This window comes from Salvelinus alpinus, chromosome 4 (genome assembly GCF_045679555.1).
Source record: "Salvelinus alpinus chromosome 4, SLU_Salpinus.1, whole genome shotgun sequence".
NCBI lineage: Eukaryota > Metazoa > Chordata > Actinopteri > Salmoniformes > Salmonidae > Salvelinus > Salvelinus alpinus.
Window position 1 is genome coordinate 66,776,245 of NC_092089.1, and position 21,090 is coordinate 66,797,334.

Genomic DNA, 21,090 nt, shown 5'->3' on the forward strand with positions numbered 1-21,090 from the left:
AGTTCTGGGCTGATCCCTCACCTTCCTCATGATCATTGATGCCCCACGAGGTGAGATCTTGCATGGAGCCCCAGGCCGAGGGTGATTGACCGTCATCTTGAACTTCTTCCATTTTCTAATAATTGCGCCAACAGTTGTTGCCTTCTCACCAAGCTGCTTGCCTATTGTCCTGTAGCCCATCCCAGCCTTGTGCAGGTCTACAATTTTATCCCTGATGTCCTTACACAGCTCTCTGGTCTTGGCCATTGTGGAGAGGTTGGAGTCTGTTTGATTGAGTGGGTGGACAGGTGTCTTTTATACAGGTAACGAGTTCAAACAGGTGCAGTTAATACAGGTAATGAGTGGAGAACAGGAGGGCTTCTTAAAGAAAACCTAACAGGTCTGTGAGAGCCGGAATTCTTACTGGTTGGTAGGTGATCAAATACTTATGTCATGCAATAAAATGCAAATTAATTACTTAAAAATCATACAATGTGATTTTCTGGACTTTTGTTTTAGATTCCGTCTCTCACAGTTGAAGTGTACCTATGATAAAAATGACAGACCTCTACATGCTTTGTAAGTAGGAAAACCTGCAAAATCGGCAGTGTATCAAATACTTGTTCTCCCCACTGTATATAATATAACATTTGTAATGTCTTTATTGTTTTGAAACTTCTGTATGTGTAATGTTTACTGTTAATTTGTATTGTTTATTTCACTTTTGTATAATATCTACCTCACTTGCTTTGGCAATGTTAACACATGTTTCCCATGCCAATAAAGCCCCTTGAATTGAATTGAATTGAATTGAGAGAGAGAGAGAGAGAGAGAGAGAGAGAGAGAGAGAGAGAGAACTTGTGTGAGGTCCTGACCTGAGTGTGACCGTTAACGATCACTTCCTCTGCGAAGCGCACTTTGATCGGGTTACTCCTCAGACGAGCCCTCTTCTCCGCCGACATGATGGACGACTTAGGACCCTTGACACACAGGAAGACGACGTTATGTCATCATTAACACACACACATTCAAATACGCACAAGCACACACACACACACAGACACTTACTGTCATGTGCCTTAAGATTGTCATTGTGACAGAGTCCTCCAAGTCCCTGAAGAAACACAGAGGCAAGATGTTTCTGTCCAGCAGTCATGTAGGCATTTCCACTACACTGACATTTGACCTGACACGCTCAAACTCACACACAAGCACACGCAAACACGCGAGCGCACACACAATCGCACAAATGAAAGTATGCTTTCAGAACTGAATACGCTGGAAGTCCCAGTAACCGGACTAACTACACTACTATCTAGTTAGAATATAGAGACTGAGCAACAGAGGGAGAAAACAGAGTAAGGGACAGAAGAAACAACGTTACCTGGTGACGTCTTGCAGCTGTTCATAGCTGAGATCATCTGCCAGCAGGTCATTGATCTGTAACACCTGGTCTCCAGGGTACAGTATGCCATCCGCTGGGCCACCTACACACACGGAAGAGAGCGCTTGTTATATAATTCAACACAGTCACATGTGCTTACAGTAGCTCCCCTGGGGGGCGATCATTAATACCAGCCTCTCTGCCAGTCTCTCTACTAGCGTCTCTGCCAGTCTCTCTACTAGCCTCTCTGCCAGTCTCTCTACTAGCCTCTCCGCCAGTCTCTCTACTAGCCTCTCTGCCAGTCTCTCTACCAGCCTCTCTGCCAGTCTCTCTGCCAGCCTCTCTACTAGCCTCTCTGCCAGTCTCTCTAATAGCCTCTCTGCCAGACCCTCTGCCAGACCCTCTGCCAGACTCTCTTCTAGCCTCTCTGCCAGCATCTCTTCTAGTCTCTCTGCCAGACTCTCTGCCAGTCTCTCTACTAGCCTCTCTGCCAGACTCTCTGCCAGACTCTCTGCCAGCCTCTCAACAGGCCTCTCTTCAAACCTCTCTGCCAGCCTCTCTACTAGCCTCTCTGCCAGCCTCTCTGCCAGTCTCTCTAATAGCCTCTCTGCCAGACTCTCTTCTAGCCTCTCTGCCAGCATCTCTTCCAGTCTCTCTGCCAGACTCTCTGCCAGTCTCTCTACTAGCCTCTCTGCCAGACTCTCTGCCACTCTCTGCCAGCCTCTAAACAGGCCTCTCTTCAAACCTCTCTGCCAGCCTCTCTACTAGCCTCTCTGCCATTCTCTTCACTAGCCTCTCTGCCAGGCTCTCTACAAGCCTAGCTGCCAGCCTCTCTACTAGCCTCTCTGCTAGCCTCTCTGCCAGCCTCTCTGTCAGCCTCTCTGCCAGCCTCTCTACTAGCCTCTCTGCCAGACTCTTTTCTAGCCTCTCTGCCAGCCTCTCTACTAGCCTCTCTACTAGCCTCTCTGCCAGCCTCTCTGCCAGCCTCTCTACTACCCTCTCTGCCAGCCTCTCTACTAGCCTCTCTGCCAGCCTCTCTGCCAGTCTCTCTACTAGCCTCTCTGTCAGCCTCTCTGCCAGCCTCTCTACTAGCCTCTCTGCCAGACTCTCTACTAGCCTCTCTGCCAGCCTCTCTACTAGACTCTCTGCCAGCCTCTCTACTAGCCTCTCTGCCAGCCTCTCTACTAGCCTCTCTGCCAGCCTCTCTGCCAGCCTCTCTACTAGCCTCTCTGTCAGCCTCTCTGCCAGCCTCTCTACTAGCCTCTCTGCCAGCCTCTCTACTAGCCTCTCTGCCAGCCTCTCTACCAGCCTCTCTGCCAGTCTCTCTGCCAGCCTCTCTACTAGCCTCTCTGCCAGTCTCTCTGCCAGCCTCTCTACTAGCCTCTCTGCCAGCCTCTCTGCCAGCCTCTCTGCCAGCCTCTCTACTAGCCTCTCTGTCAGCCTCTCTACTAGCCTCTCTGCCAGCCTCTCTACTAGCCTCTCTGTCAGCCTCTCTACTAGCCTCTCTGCCAGCCTCTCTACTAGCCTCTCTGCCAGTCTCTCTGCCAGCCTCTCTACTAGCCTCTCTACTAGCCTCTCTGCCAGCCTCTCTGCCAGCCTCTCTACTAGCCTCTCTGTCAGCCTCTCTACTAGCCTCTCTACTAGCCTCTCTGTCAGCCTCTCTACTAGCCTCTCTGCCAGCCTCTCTACTAGCCTCTCTGCCAGCCTCTCTACCAGCCTCTATGCCAGTCTCTCTGCCAGCCTCTCTACTAGCCTCTCTGCCAGCCTCTCTGCCAGTCTCTCTGCCAGCCTCTCTACCATCCTCTCTGCCAGCCTCTCTGCTCTGCCAGCCTCTCTACTAGCCTCTCTGCCAGACTCTCTACTAGCCTCTCTGCCAGCCTCTCTACTAGCCTCTCTGCCAGTCTCTCTGCCAGCCTCTCTGCCAGCCTCTCTGCCAGCCTCTGCTTGCTTTGGTTGGCTATTTATACTCATTTGTCTTCAGGCCAGAGAACAGGACTGAGGCACAGCAATTTCTCTGCTGCTCCCTCTCTTTTGCTCTCTCTCTCCATACACACCCACGCACGCACACACACACACACACAACAAAGCCCTGTCCCTGTTCCCACTCTCCATACCACTGACAGCAATATGGCACCGTCACACGCACAGCACACCCAGTCTCTCGCTCTCCCTCTTTCACAACCCCCTTCTGTGCTTTTATGCCAGCGCTGTCAATACCCTGATCCCTACAATCGACTCGCAGGTTAGCGTTTTTCATCATGAATCTTGTTCTGGAGGCAGTTCTGCAGAGTGGTTACTAGCTGGCACAGCCACAAAGTCATACAATTGTATTTTAAACCTAAACCTAACCCTAACCTTAATCCTAACCTTAACCACACTACTAACGCTAAGAGACACTTTATCCTTGATCCGAAAATGTGGTGGGATGCGCTTTATGGAGGGCTCCGTACGGCATCGCTGTGCGCCTCTCAAATGTTGTAACAATGCGGAGGGCTCCGTATAGCTCCGCATTGACATTGACATGATTGGTTGACGGTAGTGGAGAGCGGGAGGTCCTGTATAAACACATACTCACTTCCTTGACAACTTCCTTCACAACAGCTCTGCGCTGCTCCGCGAAGCGTGAGAAGTACGAATGCCTTGAATTCTGCAGAGGCCGTATCACCATAAATGCTACACAGCCAATGCAGAAGTTGGATTGAACATGCAGCGCTTTTAATGCCTAACCCTAACCTTACATTAAGACCAAAAAGCACATTTTTGTTCTAATTCATTTCTACAATATAGCCAATTTTGACTTTTCAGCTGGCCCATCTAGCGGGAAATCGCTCAGTTCTGCCTCCATGGCAAGATTCATGACAATAAACGTTAACCTGCGCTCCACTCAGTCCCCCCTCTCTCTCTCTTTCTCTCTCTCTCTGCTGCCCTGCCAGGACCTTATTGACTCCCTCAGGTGGTGGCCCTCCTCCCTTCAAACTCTCACTCTGCCTCTTCCTCTCTCACTGTCTCTCTCTCTGCCTCTCACTCTGTCTCACTCCCTCCTTCTCTCCCTTTATATCTTCCTCTCTCTCTCTCTCTCACACCCACCCACCCCTCTCTCTCTCTCTCACTCTCTCTCTCTCTCTCTCACCCACCTCTTTCTTCTTCCTTCTCTCTCCTCCCTCTCTGTCCCACACCCCATCTATCTCTCTCTCTTTTTTTCGTACCCCCCCTCTCTCTTTGGCAGGTTGTGATTATTGGGCTGGGGGGGGCAGCAGGGTACACCTCAGGGAAATGATCCGCTGTTTCTAGAGAAAAGACGCAGCTCAGCAAGGCTGCGTGTGCGTGCGCTTCTCCACCTAGATGAAGGGTGAATGAGTGATCAAATCTAAGACGGATGAGCAGGTGGCTGTATTGTTTCCATGGCTTTTTTGGCACGGTGCCTGGCATTCTAAATCTGCCTTGCCGTGGGCGGGTCTACCGTGGCATGATGAAGCAGGTGGCCATACTTGAGGGAGAGCATTCTCTCTCTCGCGCTCTCTCTCTCTCTCTCTCTCTCTCTCTCTCTCTCTCTCTCTCTCTCTCTCTCTCTCTCTCTCTCTCTCTCTCTCTCTCTCTCTCTCTCTCTCTCTCTCTCTCTCTCTCTCTCTCTCTCTCTCTCTCTCTCTCTCTCTCTCTCTCTCTCTCCCTCTCTCTCCCCCTCTCTCTCTCCCTCTCTCTCCCCCTCTCTCTGACACATTTGATTTATTTCCTTTCTACTCAGCCTTTATTTATCCAGGTTAGTCTCATTGCGATCAAATCTATTTTTCAAGAGGGACCTGGTCCAACCAAGACAGGAGCAGGGAGGGGACACTGTTTCAGACAAATAGACATAACAACTTACAGACATAGACAACCCGTAAAAAAAACTAATTGGGACATAGACACACGTTTCATTTACAGAAACAGAGTCATAGATAAAATAAATCACTGATATGTACCACCGCATCAAGTCCTAGTACAAACAAACACAAACTGTCATGGTCTAGGTTTAGACAGCACATTACAGTTCACTATAACTGCCACTCCCACACTCAGACTCTCTGCCAGCCTCTCTACTAGCCTCTCTGCCAGTGTTGTGCTGCCAAGCCTTGATATGGGCAGGTGCTGCCAATTAAGGGGTTGGTCAGTCAGAGTCCCAGCTTGCAAGCCGTGAAGCTGCTTGTTTGTTTGGTAACCACGAGGCCTTTCGTTTGTTGTTGAGTCTTTCAATTGGGCATGCCTTTGGTATTTTTCCTTTTTGTGCATATTTGTTTTCGTCACCATCTGAACAAATAATAATCCTCTTGCTCTGGCCAACCAAGAGGAGTCAAGGCCCTTGACCTAGGTAAGGCAGTTGTCTCCTGGGTACATTCATTCAACACCTGGTCACATACGCTTACTTGTCACATTAATATACACATTCATTCCAGTTACAGAACCATTAGGCAAACCTAGAACCCCTAGACTTAGTGAGTACAGAGTAGGCTGTCTAATCACTTAACAACAACAACAACACACACACACACACAGCGTACCTGTAGACACGTCCCTGACCAGCAGGGGGTGCTGTTTGGAGAGGGTGAACCCATGACCTCTGGAGTCCAACACCGGGTCTCTGACGATCTGAACCGTTAGCCTCACCGGGAAGTTCTGACTGGATACGCTGCCTGACCGGTTGGACCTCCCATCGCCAAGGATCCGCTCTCTGAGAGGTCAAACAGGGTTTAAACAGGGGTTAGAGGTCAGGGGTTATTGAGAGTGGCAGAGCAGCCGGTGTGAGACTATGTGAGTTAAGTCTTTGTGTTAAACATTAAATTAGACTCGCTGCAAGGGGGCTAGTCATCCCTCTCTTTCCCGCCCTGTCAGCTGTTTCTAGCATGTTTCCTAAGCATGCATAACAAATGGCCCATCCACATTCTTCGTGTAAATATATATAGAGGCACTGAACAACAATATAAATGCAACATGTAAAGTGTTGGTCCCATGTTTCATGAGCTGAAATAAAACATCTCAGAAATGTTCCATACGCACAAAAAACATATTCCTATCAAATTTTGTTCACAAATTTGTTTACATTCCTGTTAGTGCACATTTTTCCTTTGCCAAGATAATCCATCCACCTGACAGGTGTGGCATATCACAAAGCTGATTAAACAGCATGATCATTCAACTGGTGCACTTTGTGCTGGGGGCAATAAAAGGCCACTCTAAAATGTGCAGTTTTGTCACAAAACACAATGTCATAATGTCTCAAGTTTTGAGGGAGCGTGCAATTGGCATGCTGACTGCAGGAATGTCCACCAGAGCTGTTGCCAGAGAATTTAATGTTAATTTCACTACCATAAAGCCGCCTTTAACGTTGTTTTAGAGAATTTGGCAGTACGTCCAACCGGCCTCACAACCACAGACCACGTGTAACCACGCCAGCCCAGGACCTTCACATTTTGCTTCTTCACCTGCGGGATCATTTGAGACCAGAGACCCAGACAGCTGATGAAACTGTGGGTTTGCAGAACCGAAGAAATTCTGCACAAACTGTCAGAAACCGTCTCAGGGAAGCAAGTCGGCGAGCTTGTCGTCCTCACCAGGGTCTTAACCAGACTGCAGTTCGGCGTCGTAACCGACTTCAGTGGGTAAATGCTCACCTTTGATTGCAACTGGCACACTGGAGAAATGTGCTCTTCACGGATGAATCCCGGTTTCAACTGTACCAGGCAGATGGCAGGCAAATGTGTACGGCATCGTGTGGGCGAGCAGTTGGCTGATGTCAGCGTTGTGAACAGAGTGCCTCATGGTGACGGTGGGGTTATGGTATGGGCAGGCTACGGACAACGAGCACAATTGCATTTTATCGATGGCAATTTGAATGCACAGAGATACCGTGACCAAATTCTGAGGCCCATTGTTGGGCCATTCATCTGCCGCCATCACCTCATGTTTCAGCATGATAATGCACGGCCCCATGTCGCAAGGATCTGAAAATGTCCCAGTTCTTCCATGGCCTGCATGCTCACCAGAGATGTCACCCATTAAGCATGTTTGGGATGCTCTGGATCGACGTGTACGACAGCGTGTTCCAGATCCCGCCAATGTCCTGCAAGTTCGCACAACCATTGAAGAGGAGTGGGACAACATTCCACTTGCCACAATCAACAGCCTGATCAACTCTGATCCACACCCCTACCTTTTTTTAAGGTATCTGTGACCAACAGATGCATATCTGTATTCCCAATCTGGTGAAATCCATAGATTAGGGCCTAATGAATTCATTTCAATTGACTGATTCCCTTATATGAACTGTAACTCAGTAAAAAAAAATGAAATTGTTGCATGTTGTGTTAATATTTTTGTTCAGTGTATACGTGTGTGCATGTGTTTGTTGATACTGCACCTGCTGAGTGATTCTCGGGTGCGTCTGATCAACGTCCCCACCACCTGCTGCACCCGGCTGGCCCTACGGCTACGAGAAGGAGACCGGCTCCTACTCCTCTCCTTCTCCTCCATTTAACTACACACAGAGATGAGAGATGAGAGATGAGAGAGAGAGAGAGAGAGAGAGAGAGAGAGAGAGAGAGAGAGACTGATAAGGGAAACAGAAGGCATCGAAGCAAGGAAAAATATGCAAGGAGAAAAAGGAAGAGAGCGCTTTTTAGTGTGGTGCTGTGTTGGACATTTCATGTTGGACATTTCACTCGGTACCACAATTACGTTCGTGCCAGATCTGCATTTTGATTTCATCATGTTTATATTGCAGAGGTTGTCACTTGCCCTGGATACCACGAATAATCAGATATGTGAACAAGATAGATGGAGGAGCGCGTCAGAAGGGTATTCAACTCTGCATGAACAAGACGAAACACGTCACACTCAACAGGATGTGACACACGGGACCACCAGGCTTACAGGATATATAGGACATGCTAAAATGCTGTCAGTTCCACTTTAAGAAGGAACACACAACACACACACACACACAGACGCTGCTTGTCTCTGTATTTATCACTACTGACAACTTTGCAGTAGTGCACTTTCTGTTCAGCCTGCCCTTTATGCAGGGACGTGAGAGGGCTGGGAACAAGGGATGAAGGGAGGTATAGAAAGAAGGAGGAGGAGGGAGAGAGGTCATTGTGTTTTAATCAAATCCCAGATTAACCTTACTGTGATCGTTTTCAATTACAATGGTCAAAAAGAAACAAAAATAGCTTGTAGCTATTTCTCAAGGAATAATTTTGCTAGGACTGTCTGGGAGTGGTCTGAGTAAGCAGGGGGAAACTGAAAGCTAGCAGTTATTGGCAGAGCGGTTTCGGAACTCTCTTTCTTGTTGGTCACCAGAGGTAGGCTAAAACTCCATCCCACCAAAAAACAGGCAGAAATGTCAGGTGGTATTTCACAGTATAATTCCAACCTCATAGTGTGGAAATATATATAAAACACAACAAAAAAATCTAATTTTTGACTGCACTGGGTACTTACAACTTAACAGAGGATCCAAACTCAAGTTAGTAGTGTATATACAGTAGGGACCGTCTGGGTTCAGTATGATGCTAAAATTGGACATAGACAGGCAAAGTCTGGGTAAAGTGCATTTAAATTGCATCATCTGTTAAATAAAATCAATCTATTGTTAATTTGTTGAGATCCATGTTGTATTGTCTGTCTCTAATGTTAGCACTCAATAAAGGTCTAGGTTGACCATCACCACTGTAATTTATAGATGGTATCATACTGTGAGGTGAATGAACTTCCTCTGCAACCCTGTTAGAGGGAGAGGGGTGAGACTTTGGCACGTGAGAGAGAGAGAGAGAGAGAGAGAGAGAGAGAGAGAGAGAGACAGGCAGCGAGAGACAGCGAGAGAGAGAGAGAGAGAGAGAGAGAGAGAGAGAGAGAGAGAGAGAGAGAGAGAGAGAGAGAGAGAGAGAGAGAGAGAGAGAGAGAGAGAGAGAGAGAGAGAGAGAGAGAGAGAGAGAGAGAGAGAGAGAGAGATCAATAGTGGCTTACGATAATGAATGTGGTGATAAAGCCCAGTGATACAGCGTTTCCTCTACCACCACCTCCATCTACAACTGAAGCTAATCAGTTCCACGAAAACCCGGTAAACTTTCCTCGAGCTCAGAGTGAAGCCGTCGTTATCCCCGGTCTGACTGTCTGTTTCAGAAACCTCCGGTCTGCTCGTTCTGCTTCAGTAACTAAAGCACCTGAGTGCTATTAGTCCGGTTCAGTCTGAGTGTCTGTGCTTCAGCCAACCTCCTTGTCTTGCCATGCGTGACACGCCATGCAATGGCAAAGGAGCTGGCTGAAGAGGAAGAAAGTAACTGCCAACTTCAGGCCAATGTTCTATCAATCAGAGGGATTAACTGGCGATATCAGACTTAATGTTCACTGGCTCAGGTTCTGAATGATATGCAGCAGACTGTTTGCATTTCTCTCGCTGATCAATAGGGGGATGGAGGATTAATTCAACAAAGATATTTTCTACAGAAACTGTAGAGTGAGCCGACTTGTGCAGTCGTTCGCTGCAGTACACTGAAAGTGCTGACAGCTAGACTAGACCCGTGAACAATTTGAGGTGAATGCTCTCAGACGCTATGCCAGGCCGCTAACATCCTACCAATTGGACTGAATGGGCGTAGGCGCTAAGCTAAGGCTAGTCCTGTCTGCTAGCGTCATCCCCGTTGAAGTGAAGGCTCTTAGGTGCTACGGCTAAGGCGAGCCCTCTGGTGTTGCCCTTATTGAAGCCAATGCTGTGGGTCTGTAAGAGGATTATGTCCTCGTTCGGAGAGGACCTGGACAGGGTGTAACTTTGGCACCCCGTTGACTCGGATTGATCCAGATTGATGTGGATGAGGGGTGACTCGCTTTTGACAGCTGCGCCTGAAAGACCGGCTGCTTCTGAGACACACATTATCGAAACCTGTTCGATCAATCTGAGATGGACACTGTGCTGATCAGGTGTGTGTGTGGACGTGTTTAACTATTCTTGTGACCAGAAGTCCCCACAAGAATAGTAAACAAAAAATGTTTGACCAACTGGGGACATTTTGTTAGTCCCAACAAGGGCAAATGCTATTTCTAGGGGGCTTAGGGTTAAGGTTAGAATTAGTGTTAGGCTTATAATTAGGTTTAGGGTTAGGAGTTAGGGGTTAGGGTTAAGGTTAGGTTTTATGGTTAAGGTTAGAGTTAGGGTTAGAGTTAGGGTTAGAGTTAGGGTTAGAGTTAGGGTTAGAGTTAGGTTTTATGGTTAAGGTTAGAGTTAAGGTTAGGTGTTATGGTTAAGGTTAGAGTTAGGATTATAGTTAGGGTTAAAGTTAGGATTAGAGTTAGGGTTAAAGTTAGGGAAAATTGTGTCTCATGAGAGAGGTCCTTCTCTCTCATGTTACTGAGCAGAGTGGGAGAGATGAAGCTGTCCAGACCAAACTCTTTCCTGTAGCAAATACACACAGGAGACAATATCAATGTTTGTGTGTGTGTGTGTGTGTGCGTGCGTGCGTGCGTGTGCATGTGTGTGTGCACTTACAGATGTATCTGTTAGTATGTGTGTGTATCCATGCTGCAGTGCTGACTCCGGTGAAACCTCTCTCTCCCCTTTTCTATCTCCCTCCTCTCTTCATCTCTCTCTCTCTCTCTCTCTCTCTCTCTCTCTCTCTGCCCTTTTCTATCTCCCTCCTCTCTTCATCTCTCTCTCTCTCTCTCTCTCTCTGCCCTTTTCTATCTCCCTCCTCTCTTCATCTCTCTCTCTCTCTCTGCCCTTTTCTATCTCCCTCCTCTCTTCATCTCTCTCTCTCTCTCTCTCTCTCTCTCTCTCTCTGCCCTTTTCTATCTCCCTCCTCTCTTCATCTCTCTCTCTCTCCTTCTCTCTCTCTTTGCCCTTGCCGAGTCAGGAAGTCATCTTGGGTGACAGTTTCTCTTTGTTGCTGCAGACACCATCCATAAATACATGATCACCCGGATCACTGGAGGAGTGTGTTCACTGCTGCCCCAAATCTCTTAGCAGACTGCTTTTTTACCTATGTTGGCTATACAATACATCATGTATTTTCAGACTTTTTGCCAAAGTAATACACAATGAACTTTTGTATCTCATTACTCACTCCTTAAACTCTCTCAAATAATCCAGCAGCGATCGGCAAATAGGAGCATATAGATTGTTATGCTAATGTTAATATATTAAAATATACTGCAGACGTTAAGGAACGAGATGAAGAAGCCATCTCAAAGTATTGAAACATTTAGTGAAGGTGCTATGACCAGATACCCAGCATTCTGACTAAAGTCTCTGTCTGTCTGTCTGTCTGTCTCTGTCTGTCTATCTGTCTGTCTGTCTGTCTGTCTGTCTGTCTGTCTGTCTGTCTGTCTGTCTGTCTGTCTGTCTGTCTGTCTGTCTGTCTGTCTGTCTGTCTGTCTGTCTGTCTGTCTGTCACTCACCGTGGTATGGATTGTCTCTTCTGGATTCCCGAACAGGAAAACCCTCTTGCCTTCTGTGACATCAGCTCCGGAGTCCCATCGGGATTAGCCCAGAAGAGGTGGAGGAGGGCCCTTGTGATCATCAGAACCAATCAGAATTTTTAATACCCGTAGTCACCTGTGCAGAATGGATCAACGAATCAATCAGTTAAACTGTCATTGCCTTTCGATTCCTTTCGCAAAACAATGACCTTTCTGGGTTAAGTGATATGATGCAAAAGTGCAATGTCATCGTAACGTGTTTGTCATAACAAGATCACTGAACAAGCAGACATTTAGTCTTCATCCTCCTGTTAGAGCCAGTATAAGCAGAATTGTGTTTTTTTATTAAAGAGGCCACTACTGTTTTCCCCACCCCCAGGCCTCCGTGCTGCAATCAAAGCAGTGTAGCCTGAAAAGCACATCATGGTGTGATGGAGAAGAGGCACTCTAACTTTGTCTGGTTGTCTGAATTAAAATTTCATATCAACCCAGTTCAGAGACGGACCAACTAGCCCCTTTTAGAAACTGCTAGAGGAAAGACTGTGAATCCCACTGCGGTTGAAAGAAGCTGTGCCCAAGGATCACGGACAAACAAAGCTACAGCAATAATAAAAGGAGGACAACTCTTTTATACAAACGTCAACTGTGAATAGCTGAAGTGAGCAAAATATGCTCAAACGATGCTTTGTGCAATTCTACAAAGGCAAATCTAATATAGTTGCGCTCTGGGTCTGAATAAATGTTCGCCTTATCGAATAAAGACACATGATTAAACACTCCTTTAGTGCCTCTCTATTCTCTCATTTCAGGGGCTCCTGTTCCCTGAATGGCCCTGACATGCAGCTCCATCACCAGGCCCTGTGTCCCAAACACAGTGCTCTTTCACCAGGCCTGGTCCCCAGTGCGCAGCTCGGAAACAACCCAGACCCACATAGAATGCAGGGCAGATTAATAATGCATAGAGCTAATGCAGCTAGCTAGGCCTCCTACCTCCTCCAGCCTCCTTTGCCAACACATGCACCAAAAGAGGAGTGACGGAAGGAGGAGAGGAAATGGAAAGAGAGGGGTGCAGGGGGTGAAGAGGTGAAGAAGGGGTGGACTGTGGAGAGTGAAAGGAGAGCAGAGGGAGCAGGGGCCCAAGAGAAGGGGAAGGCGGTAGAGAAAGAGTGAAAGCGAATTGGCCAAGGGGGAGAAAGAGAAATGGACAGGATATTGGAGGGGGTTGTAGTGAGGGGGAAGAGGGAGGAATTTTAAAGAGGGTTTTATTGGAGGGCGCAGCAGCACAGGAGACGAGATGTCGATGTGGAGTTAAGAGAAAAGAACAGCTTGCTGTTTCATTGAGGAGGAAAGGCTGGTCACTGTAGCATTTCCCCACAATACAGTACAAACATAGGCCAGCAGCGGACATTGATGTACGGTCAATCGTTAAATCATTTTTTAATAAAAATTACATTCGGCATTGTTAACATTTTCCTGCAGTGTGACAGATAAAGGATGTTTGTTTTTAAAAAAAAGTTGTTTATGAGGTTTTATAGTGTAAAAAAAGTGTACCTTCAAAACAGGATAGTAAAAATGTTTATGCAAAAAAAAAAATTCTTACCTTTATTTAACCAGGTAGGCAGTTGAGAACAAGTTCTCATTTACAACTGCGATCTGGCCAAGATAAATCAAAGCAGTGCGACAAAAACGACAACACAGAGTTACACATGGGATAAACAAACGTACAGTCAATAACACAATAGAAAAATCTATATACAGTGTGTGCAATTGTAGTAAGATTAGGGAGGTATAGCAATAAATAGGCCATAGTCGCAAAATAGTTACAATTTAGCATTAACACTGGAGTGATAGATGTGCAGATGATGATGTGCAAGTAGAGATACTGGGGTGCAAAAGAGCAAAAATAAATAACAATATGGGGATGAGGTAGTTGGGTGGGCTATTTACAGATGGGCTGTGTACAGGTGCAGTGATCGGTAAGCTGCTCAAACAGCTGAAGCTTAAAGTTAGTGAGGGAGATATAAGTCTCCAGCCTCAGTGATTCAAACGCACACTAACCTATAAAAACGAACAAAGACATCATGTGGAAATCCAGGGGTTGCTTTTTAAGTGAAGCAAATGCATCGTAATAACGTGAGATCAGTACTTAAAATCATGGTTGGGATATCCCTGCCTGTCTTTCTGTCTGTGTCTGTCTGTCTGTGGATCGTGATAAGACTGCTCCTAATCTGGCTCTGAATCAATAGTAATCATGACTGCTGTGTTTACAGCAAGTGTCCCCCAAGCTGTCCACAGACTTCATCAGTACCGCTTGTGTCCTGTCTTGGCTTTCTTTCTTTCTTTCTCTCTCGTTCTCTGCCACTTTCTCCATCTCGACCGTTATTAGCATAGCTTGCAGCCTGTCTTAGCTTTCTTTCCTTCTCTCTCCCTTCCACTTTCTCTCGTTCTCTCTCTGGCACTTTCACCATCTTGGACTCTCTCTCTTTCTCTCACTCAATTATCACTCTCCTCTCACTCTCAACCCGTGGAACAATCACTTTTGATAAGGTTTTCTGTTTGGAAACCCACACAGCGTCTCTTGTGACCGAATCTAGCTCAACCCTTTAAACTTTTAACGAACAAACACGCATACATAGAGACACTAAGTCTCTGTTTATCTTCCCTGAATTCTCTCTCTCTTTCTGTCTTTCTTTCTTTCTCTGAGAGGTATTATTGAATGGGAGGCGCTGCCAGCTGGACAGGAAACAGCATCTAGTTGAAATCCAATTAGGCATGCTAAGACAAGACAGGCCAAGACCGGACCGGGGCGGGGCCACACTGGGTCAAAACCACAACAGACAGTACAGGAGAAATCTATCTACAGAAAGGCCTGACATGGAGCTCATCCACAGGCCCTGCCACCTTCCTCTGGGGGTCCCCCTCGTGGAGCTTTCCTACCTGGCCCTGTCACCTTCCTCTGAGGGTCCCACACAAGCCCTGTCCCATTGACTGATAACGTGGAAACTGACAGGAAGGCCTAAACACCTGCTTGATGTTCTCAGCAGTAAAGTGCAATTATTATTTATTTTTAATCTTGCAACAATCCAGGCTTTGTTTACACAGGCAGCCCAATTCTGATATTTTTGGTCTTTTGACCAATCACATGAGATCTTTAAAAAAAAAAATCAGAACTGATCTGATTGGTCAAAAAAACAATTAGTGAATTTAAAAAAAGATCAGAATTGGGCAGCCTAAGTGTCCTCTTTTTTACATGTGTTTAACTAGGCAAGTCAGTTAAGAACAAATTCTTATTTTACAATAACGGCCTACCCCGGCCAAGCCCTCGCCTAACCCGGATGACCTCTTTGAGGAGGTCACCAAACTTCAGTCAAAGGCGATACACACACGCATCCTAAATACAGTATTTAATCACTAAAAGTGGAGAAGTCCCAATCCTTAAAAACCTTGATTAACATATCTATCCTTGTTCCTATCCTTAAACTTTAATGAGCTTTTATACGTGGGCGAGTAGTGGTATATGTTCCAATACAAACCCTTTCACTGTGTGGCTGCATGTGGTCTTGGTCTATGACTAAAAACACAGGTCTTTTTTGGGATCGACCAGTTGTCTGCTATTGACGTCTGAGGCCTAATTCTGCCTGAGTGGACGACCCCTCCCTCCACCCATGAGGAGGAGCACAGTGGGAGACAGATCTGTTCAGGACCTCAGTCTGACACTGAGTTGCAACAGACCAAACCAGACCAAACTAGCCCAGAACAGGTTGACAGAGTCAGAACAGGATTGGAGAGGGGCTGTGCAGAGTACAAAATAATACATCAAAGAAAGCCAGACACTATATGGTTGTGTTCTATAATATAATATAAAGTGGGTGGTTCGAGCCCTGAATTCTGATTGGCTGACAGCCGTGGTATATCAGGCCGTATACCACGGGTATGACAAAACATTTATTTTTACTACCAACTCTGTTGGTAACCAGTTTATAATAGTAATAAGGCACCTCAGGGGTTTGTGGTATATGGCCAATATACCACGGCTAAGGGCTGTATCCAGGCACGACGCAAAACCAGACACTATATGGTTGTGTTATATAATATGCCTTTAAAAAGACATATAACTGTGCAAACAAGCAAATAAATCAAATGACTGTATATAAAAATATAAATAAAGAGACGGTTAATAATTAGGAAACGTCATTAAGGACCGACCACTCCTGTTGTTTATTCACCAGGAGCTCTCCATTAGATTGTTCTTCTTTGTTCGGTTGGAGATGATCCGTTTTCTCTGTTCCCTTCCAGACCTAATCAAATCTACCGCCCCGTTCTGCGTACCACCTGTCCGCTCATTCCATTAGCATCATTAAGATAGAACCTGCCGTGCACCACTCATTTCATCCCCACTTGCAACGGTGACCGGGGGGAGCTTGAGTTCCCCAATGCACTATTAAATACTAGGCCATTGGAAGATTAATAGTCTGCTGTGTTCCAGTTATTTGTCTGGGGGTTTTCATTGGGTCAGAGAGAGGACTCCCTGGATCGGTCACTATCTGTCTGGGAAGAAGAGCTTGGGAAGTAAGTGGGTGAATAGAAATCATACTCCAAATCAACCCCTTGTCCCTAGCCCGGCCTATAGGCATTTCATGTATACAGGTCTGATCTCAAAGAATGGTTGTAAACAATATGATACCAGCTCCACCTTGCCCTCTGACTGGCGAGATGGAATTTTCTCTATATTGCTGCCACCTATGGAGCGGTAGGTAGCCTAGCGGTTAGAGAGGTGAGCCAGCAACCGGAAGGTTGCCAGTTCACATCATGTGTCTGATGGGAAAGATCCAGCAGGAAGTGAGCTGGCAACCGGAGGGTTGCTGGTACCAAACCCTATATGTGATTGCATGCCGTTGTGCCACTGAGCAAGGTAATTAACCCCCCACAACAACTGCTCCAGCGTGGAAGCTCAACCTGTATATATGTTTAGGAGGGGTTGGAATAAAGTGGGAGTCAAATTTTGGTTGAACCTTGTGTACAATTGACAAATAAAGTTATCTTAAACTATCCAATCATGTAAAAGGGGCTTGGGGTTGATTTGGGATTGGGCATAAGTCTGGGATGAGTGACCTCTGCTTCTCTTATGTCTAGGCCAAACCTTTTTACATGTTCATAGATCATGGTGCTGTTATGTCTGGAAGGGACTCTAGTATACAGTGGATTTATGGTGTACAGTATGTCTCAGTGGTGGTCCATTGGACAATCCAACCCATTATAACACTTTGAGAAGACAAACAGAAAGACAGCCCAACCATTAAATGGATTTGTGTTCAGATAAAAAAAATATTGACAACCCGACAGTCTCTGGCTGCCAAAATGTGTCTGGGGCAATAACATGCATCTAATTACTTAACGACCGCCATTATCAATTGGTCTGGTGATCGATTGGCTGACTGATCGGTTGGAACGGACACCAGCATACAACTCAAACTGCCCTAGAGACAACAAGGGCTAAATATTAAATGATGCCACTGTGGCTTGAGTCAAAAGTAGTGCACTATGTAGGGAATAGGCTGCCACTTGAAATGTGGAGGCTCCAGGGTAAGAGGGAGCCAGCCGTAAGTAGGGCAGAAGAGCACTCAGTGGGGTAGATCCCAGCGCAGGCAGGCAGACAGACAAGCAGACAGACAGGCAGACAGACAGGGAGAGAGGCAGATAGGCAGTTAGGTAGGCAGACAGACAGACAGGCAGTGAGTCCTTCCTGATGTGGGTGTCATCCCAGTCGCATTTCTCCGCTAGCTGAGTGACCTCAGAGCAACAGTTCCATCACATGTTATTCCATGCATCCCTGAGTCATCATGCATCCCTGAGTCATCATGCATCCCTGAGTCATCATGCATCCCTGAGTCATCATGCATCCCTGAGTCATCATGCACAACGCCTGCAGCACTGGCATAGCAGCACACAGACACAGACACACACACACACACACACACACATTTGCACATATACACATGTGTTCACACACTCACAATCACACACACCTACACAGACACACACTCAAGCACCCTCACTGAGCAGTCACGCCCATAGGGCAGCACAAGACCAGGACAACAACCACCCATGTGTGAGATGATGCAGGCTATGTGTGTCAGCATGTGTGAGTGTATAGGAATGTCGGTACATATGTGAACATTAACTAGTCAGTGATAGCCTAATATTCTGTGACATTAAATACATCATCTTCTGGGCCGCATGTACATGTTGTGTACAGTAGAGGACATGTCTGGCCTATATATAATCAGAATCAGTGGTCATATTAAATCATGTCATGCATTAAATAAAGGACACAAAACGGCAAACGCATTGTTCCGGTCTAGTTGTGTTGCGCTCTTCTTGCTTCGCACGGAATGGAAAAGTGCACTGAATTAACGTCGCATTTTCACAAACCGATGGATACGCGCAGGAGGAAAAAGGCTGATTCTGTCTCTCTCCACACCTCGCCAACAGCCCGACGCTCATTGATAACAAGACATATTGGCCATTTAATATAAAGGCGTTTTACTACACCACTAGAGACGCCGGTCACCATCTCTGGATCTACTCTTCCATTTGTACTCTCTGACCATTTGCATTAAGTGACACCAATTTCATGCTGCACAGAATTCCACTGGTTGCGTATTGGCCATACAGAATGCATGTGTGAGTATCCTAGATGGATAAGAGGAGGATGGTTATGAATCAACGACAAAATAACCACGTCAATACGAAATGCATGGGAGTGCGCTGCTCAGTATGCAATAATAAAACGAAATAGAATAGAATATCAATAGCCCATCGCACGATAGTTTCACCCCCAATTCATTAGCAATTTTGGATAGGTCGAAATCAAATATTGAAAGGTTTTATAACCCAGATATAAACGTGTATTATGTTGTGTTCGTATTATTCACCCGCAAGGACCAAACTGACCCGAGATATAATCGGTGACAGCAGTCATGCCAGATTAGCCCGGAAACAAAGAGAAAAAAAAGTCAATTTTTAATTGTTTCCTAAAATAATCTTAATCCGATTTAGATCTCTCTATTCCTGCTCTTCGAAACAGGGGCACGGGGAACCGGGACCAGCACGAGGTCCAAATCATTCAGATAGGATTTGATGTATTTTTTCTATGTGAAAAATATCGCAAGAGATTCTTCCAATCAATGCAAGGTGCACGCAGAAGCATACACCCAGGCTTCTCCACCATTCGTCCACAGTCAGTTTGACAATAAAGAGGAGAATCAAATCACGAAAAACGAACTCACCTCGTGTTCTATAGAAAGAGACAGACCAGGGTTGTGAACCGGGAGGGCCCAATGAAGTGACTAAAGAGAGATGACAGAATAGTTTGTCGGAATCGGTAGAATACGTGTCCCGGACGGTGTGGTGCGTACTGTCATCGTATTGTGACTGTTCTCGACCGTTTAATCCCCGGCCCTGAGCTCAGAAATATCCCACTCCCTCCCTCCCTTTGTTTTCTCCTGCTCTCTCTCGCTCTATCAATTTTTCCTCCCTCTCCTCCACACTCATTATTGTTCGCTCCCTCCCCGTCGGCCTTGAGGACCTCCCTCACAAGGTCAGCTTGATTGAAGGCAAGAAAGATCATGCTTGATATTAACACATTCAATAAAGATGATAATACTATGAGAAAAAAACTGTGGCCGTAAACAAGTAAGAATGACAGTATATTGTAATAAACAATAATATAAAACAATCACAAAATATGTTTTTTTATTTAGTCACCTCTAAAAATATATATTTTAGACAAACTTTTAAATTGATAAATAGGCAAGTCTTGGGTTAGTAGAAATTCCTCATAAATACATATTTATTGCTTTGCCTTCCCCCCATTGTAGAGTTTGTACCTCTACGGCCATTGTACTTAAAGTAACCCTTAAACGTAATTTCCGGTTTAAACAGTCACGCGTCCGCCAACAAGCACGAGTAGGGCTCCGAGAATCAAGCCAAAGGGCCAGCATAATACTAAGGAAACCTCAGCCATTAAATCACAAGCAGGTGAGGGATAGAGTATAAAACCTCTACAGACCACGCCGAGATGTTTAAACTCGAGGGGTTAGAGCCGAAAATGGACCCAGAGGAGATGAAGAAAAAGATGCGACAGGATGTAATCTCGTCCGTGCGCAATTTTCTAATCTATATTGCCCTTCTCAGAGCCAGTAAGTATCGGTTTTCACATTGCTCTCGGGTTGCACACGTTGTGCTTGTTCTGCATTGCAGCCGACAGTGTCAGCGACTGCCGACTTACAAAGAACCTTGCATCATAAATAACTACTCATTATTATTTATAGATCAGTCAGTCACAATTTACCCATGATACGTTACGGTTTTTAAACTCTCGAACACTGCCATTATCTCACAATATATTGTATTATATATGGGTCAGTGCTATCCCTAAATCCTAACCATACCATAAACATAACCCTTGCCTAACCATTTAAAATGTCAACTTCAATGGAGTAGGGCGGTCCCAAGGATCCAGGATAGCACAGACTGTAATGCATGTCGCACTCACTTTACTCACCTGCTCAGTGTTCAGACTAGAGAATGTACAGAGAATCAATGACATCACTAGACGTGATCCTTTACAAATCATCCATCAGGTTGTGACCCCTAAACATGGTTCCCCTCTTTTGACCTGGGAGCCAGCTTTCTGGTCTTTGCATGAGAATGAATGGTCATTAATCTAGATAATATGCCCAAGATCTTTGATAGATCTTTTTGACCATAAACAGCGCCTCAATCAAAAAGGAACATTTATGGATAATTTACTAAGTCATTAAGTTTGGTTTGACTACTTTTTTCCTTTGCCCCCACACAGCTCCGTATATCTTGAAGAAGTTGGACAGCATTTGAGACCAACTGCCTCCAGTATTCCCACTCAGGCAGTTTAATGCAACAAGGTCTATGGACGTCACCATAACGGGAACAATTAACAAAGCGGCGAGCTAAACACCATCATACGGATCCTATATGGAAGACTTCTTTATAGGCCACAGTGGAGACATTACGTTGTGTCCCCCATTGCACTTGAACATTAAGATGTTGTAATTTGTAGTCATCGATGTGTCCTCTGTTATTTTTCATGGTTGCCTTTTATGTTAGTGCTCAATAAGAGAACATCTGATTTTGTTTTGAGTGTTTTGGCAATCTTTTCCATGGTCCCTCAATGAGAGTGTTGTGTAATTGGACATTTGAATTTTGTTGGTCATCACATGCAATAAAGGGAAGACATGTTTAAA

General features: G+C 45.8%; 2 protein-coding genes across 3 annotated transcripts in view; one reads left to right on the forward strand and one right to left on the reverse strand.

Moving 5' to 3' along the window:
• LOC139574214 (FERM and PDZ domain-containing protein 1-like) overlaps nt 1–19,283 on the reverse strand; it is a 33,079-nt gene extending 13,796 nt beyond the window's left edge. For both annotated transcript variants that reach the window (XM_071398574.1, XM_071398573.1), the window contains exons 1-7: nt 19,096–19,283; nt 11,786–11,942; nt 7,755–7,871; nt 5,899–6,068; nt 1,364–1,466; nt 1,048–1,093; nt 855–959 (exon numbers count right to left, since the gene is read on the reverse strand). In XM_071398574.1, the coding sequence (XP_071254675.1) occupies nt 855–959; nt 1,048–1,093; nt 1,364–1,466; nt 5,899–6,068; nt 7,755–7,867 (537 nt within the window). In that variant the 5' untranslated portion in view covers nt 7,868–7,871; nt 11,786–11,942; nt 19,096–19,283. The remainder of the gene's footprint in view (nt 1–854; nt 960–1,047; nt 1,094–1,363; nt 1,467–5,898; nt 6,069–7,754; nt 7,872–11,785; nt 11,943–19,095) is intronic.
• A 460-nt stretch (nt 19,284–19,743) lies between these two features.
• LOC139574216 (mitochondrial import receptor subunit TOM5 homolog) lies at nt 19,744–21,090 on the forward strand. Its single transcript, XM_071398577.1, has 2 exons — nt 19,744–20,007; nt 20,670–21,090. The coding sequence occupies exons 1-2, from the start codon at nt 19,887–19,889 to the stop codon at nt 20,702–20,704; spliced, it is 156 nt and encodes a 51-aa protein (XP_071254678.1). The 5' UTR covers nt 19,744–19,886; the 3' UTR covers nt 20,705–21,090.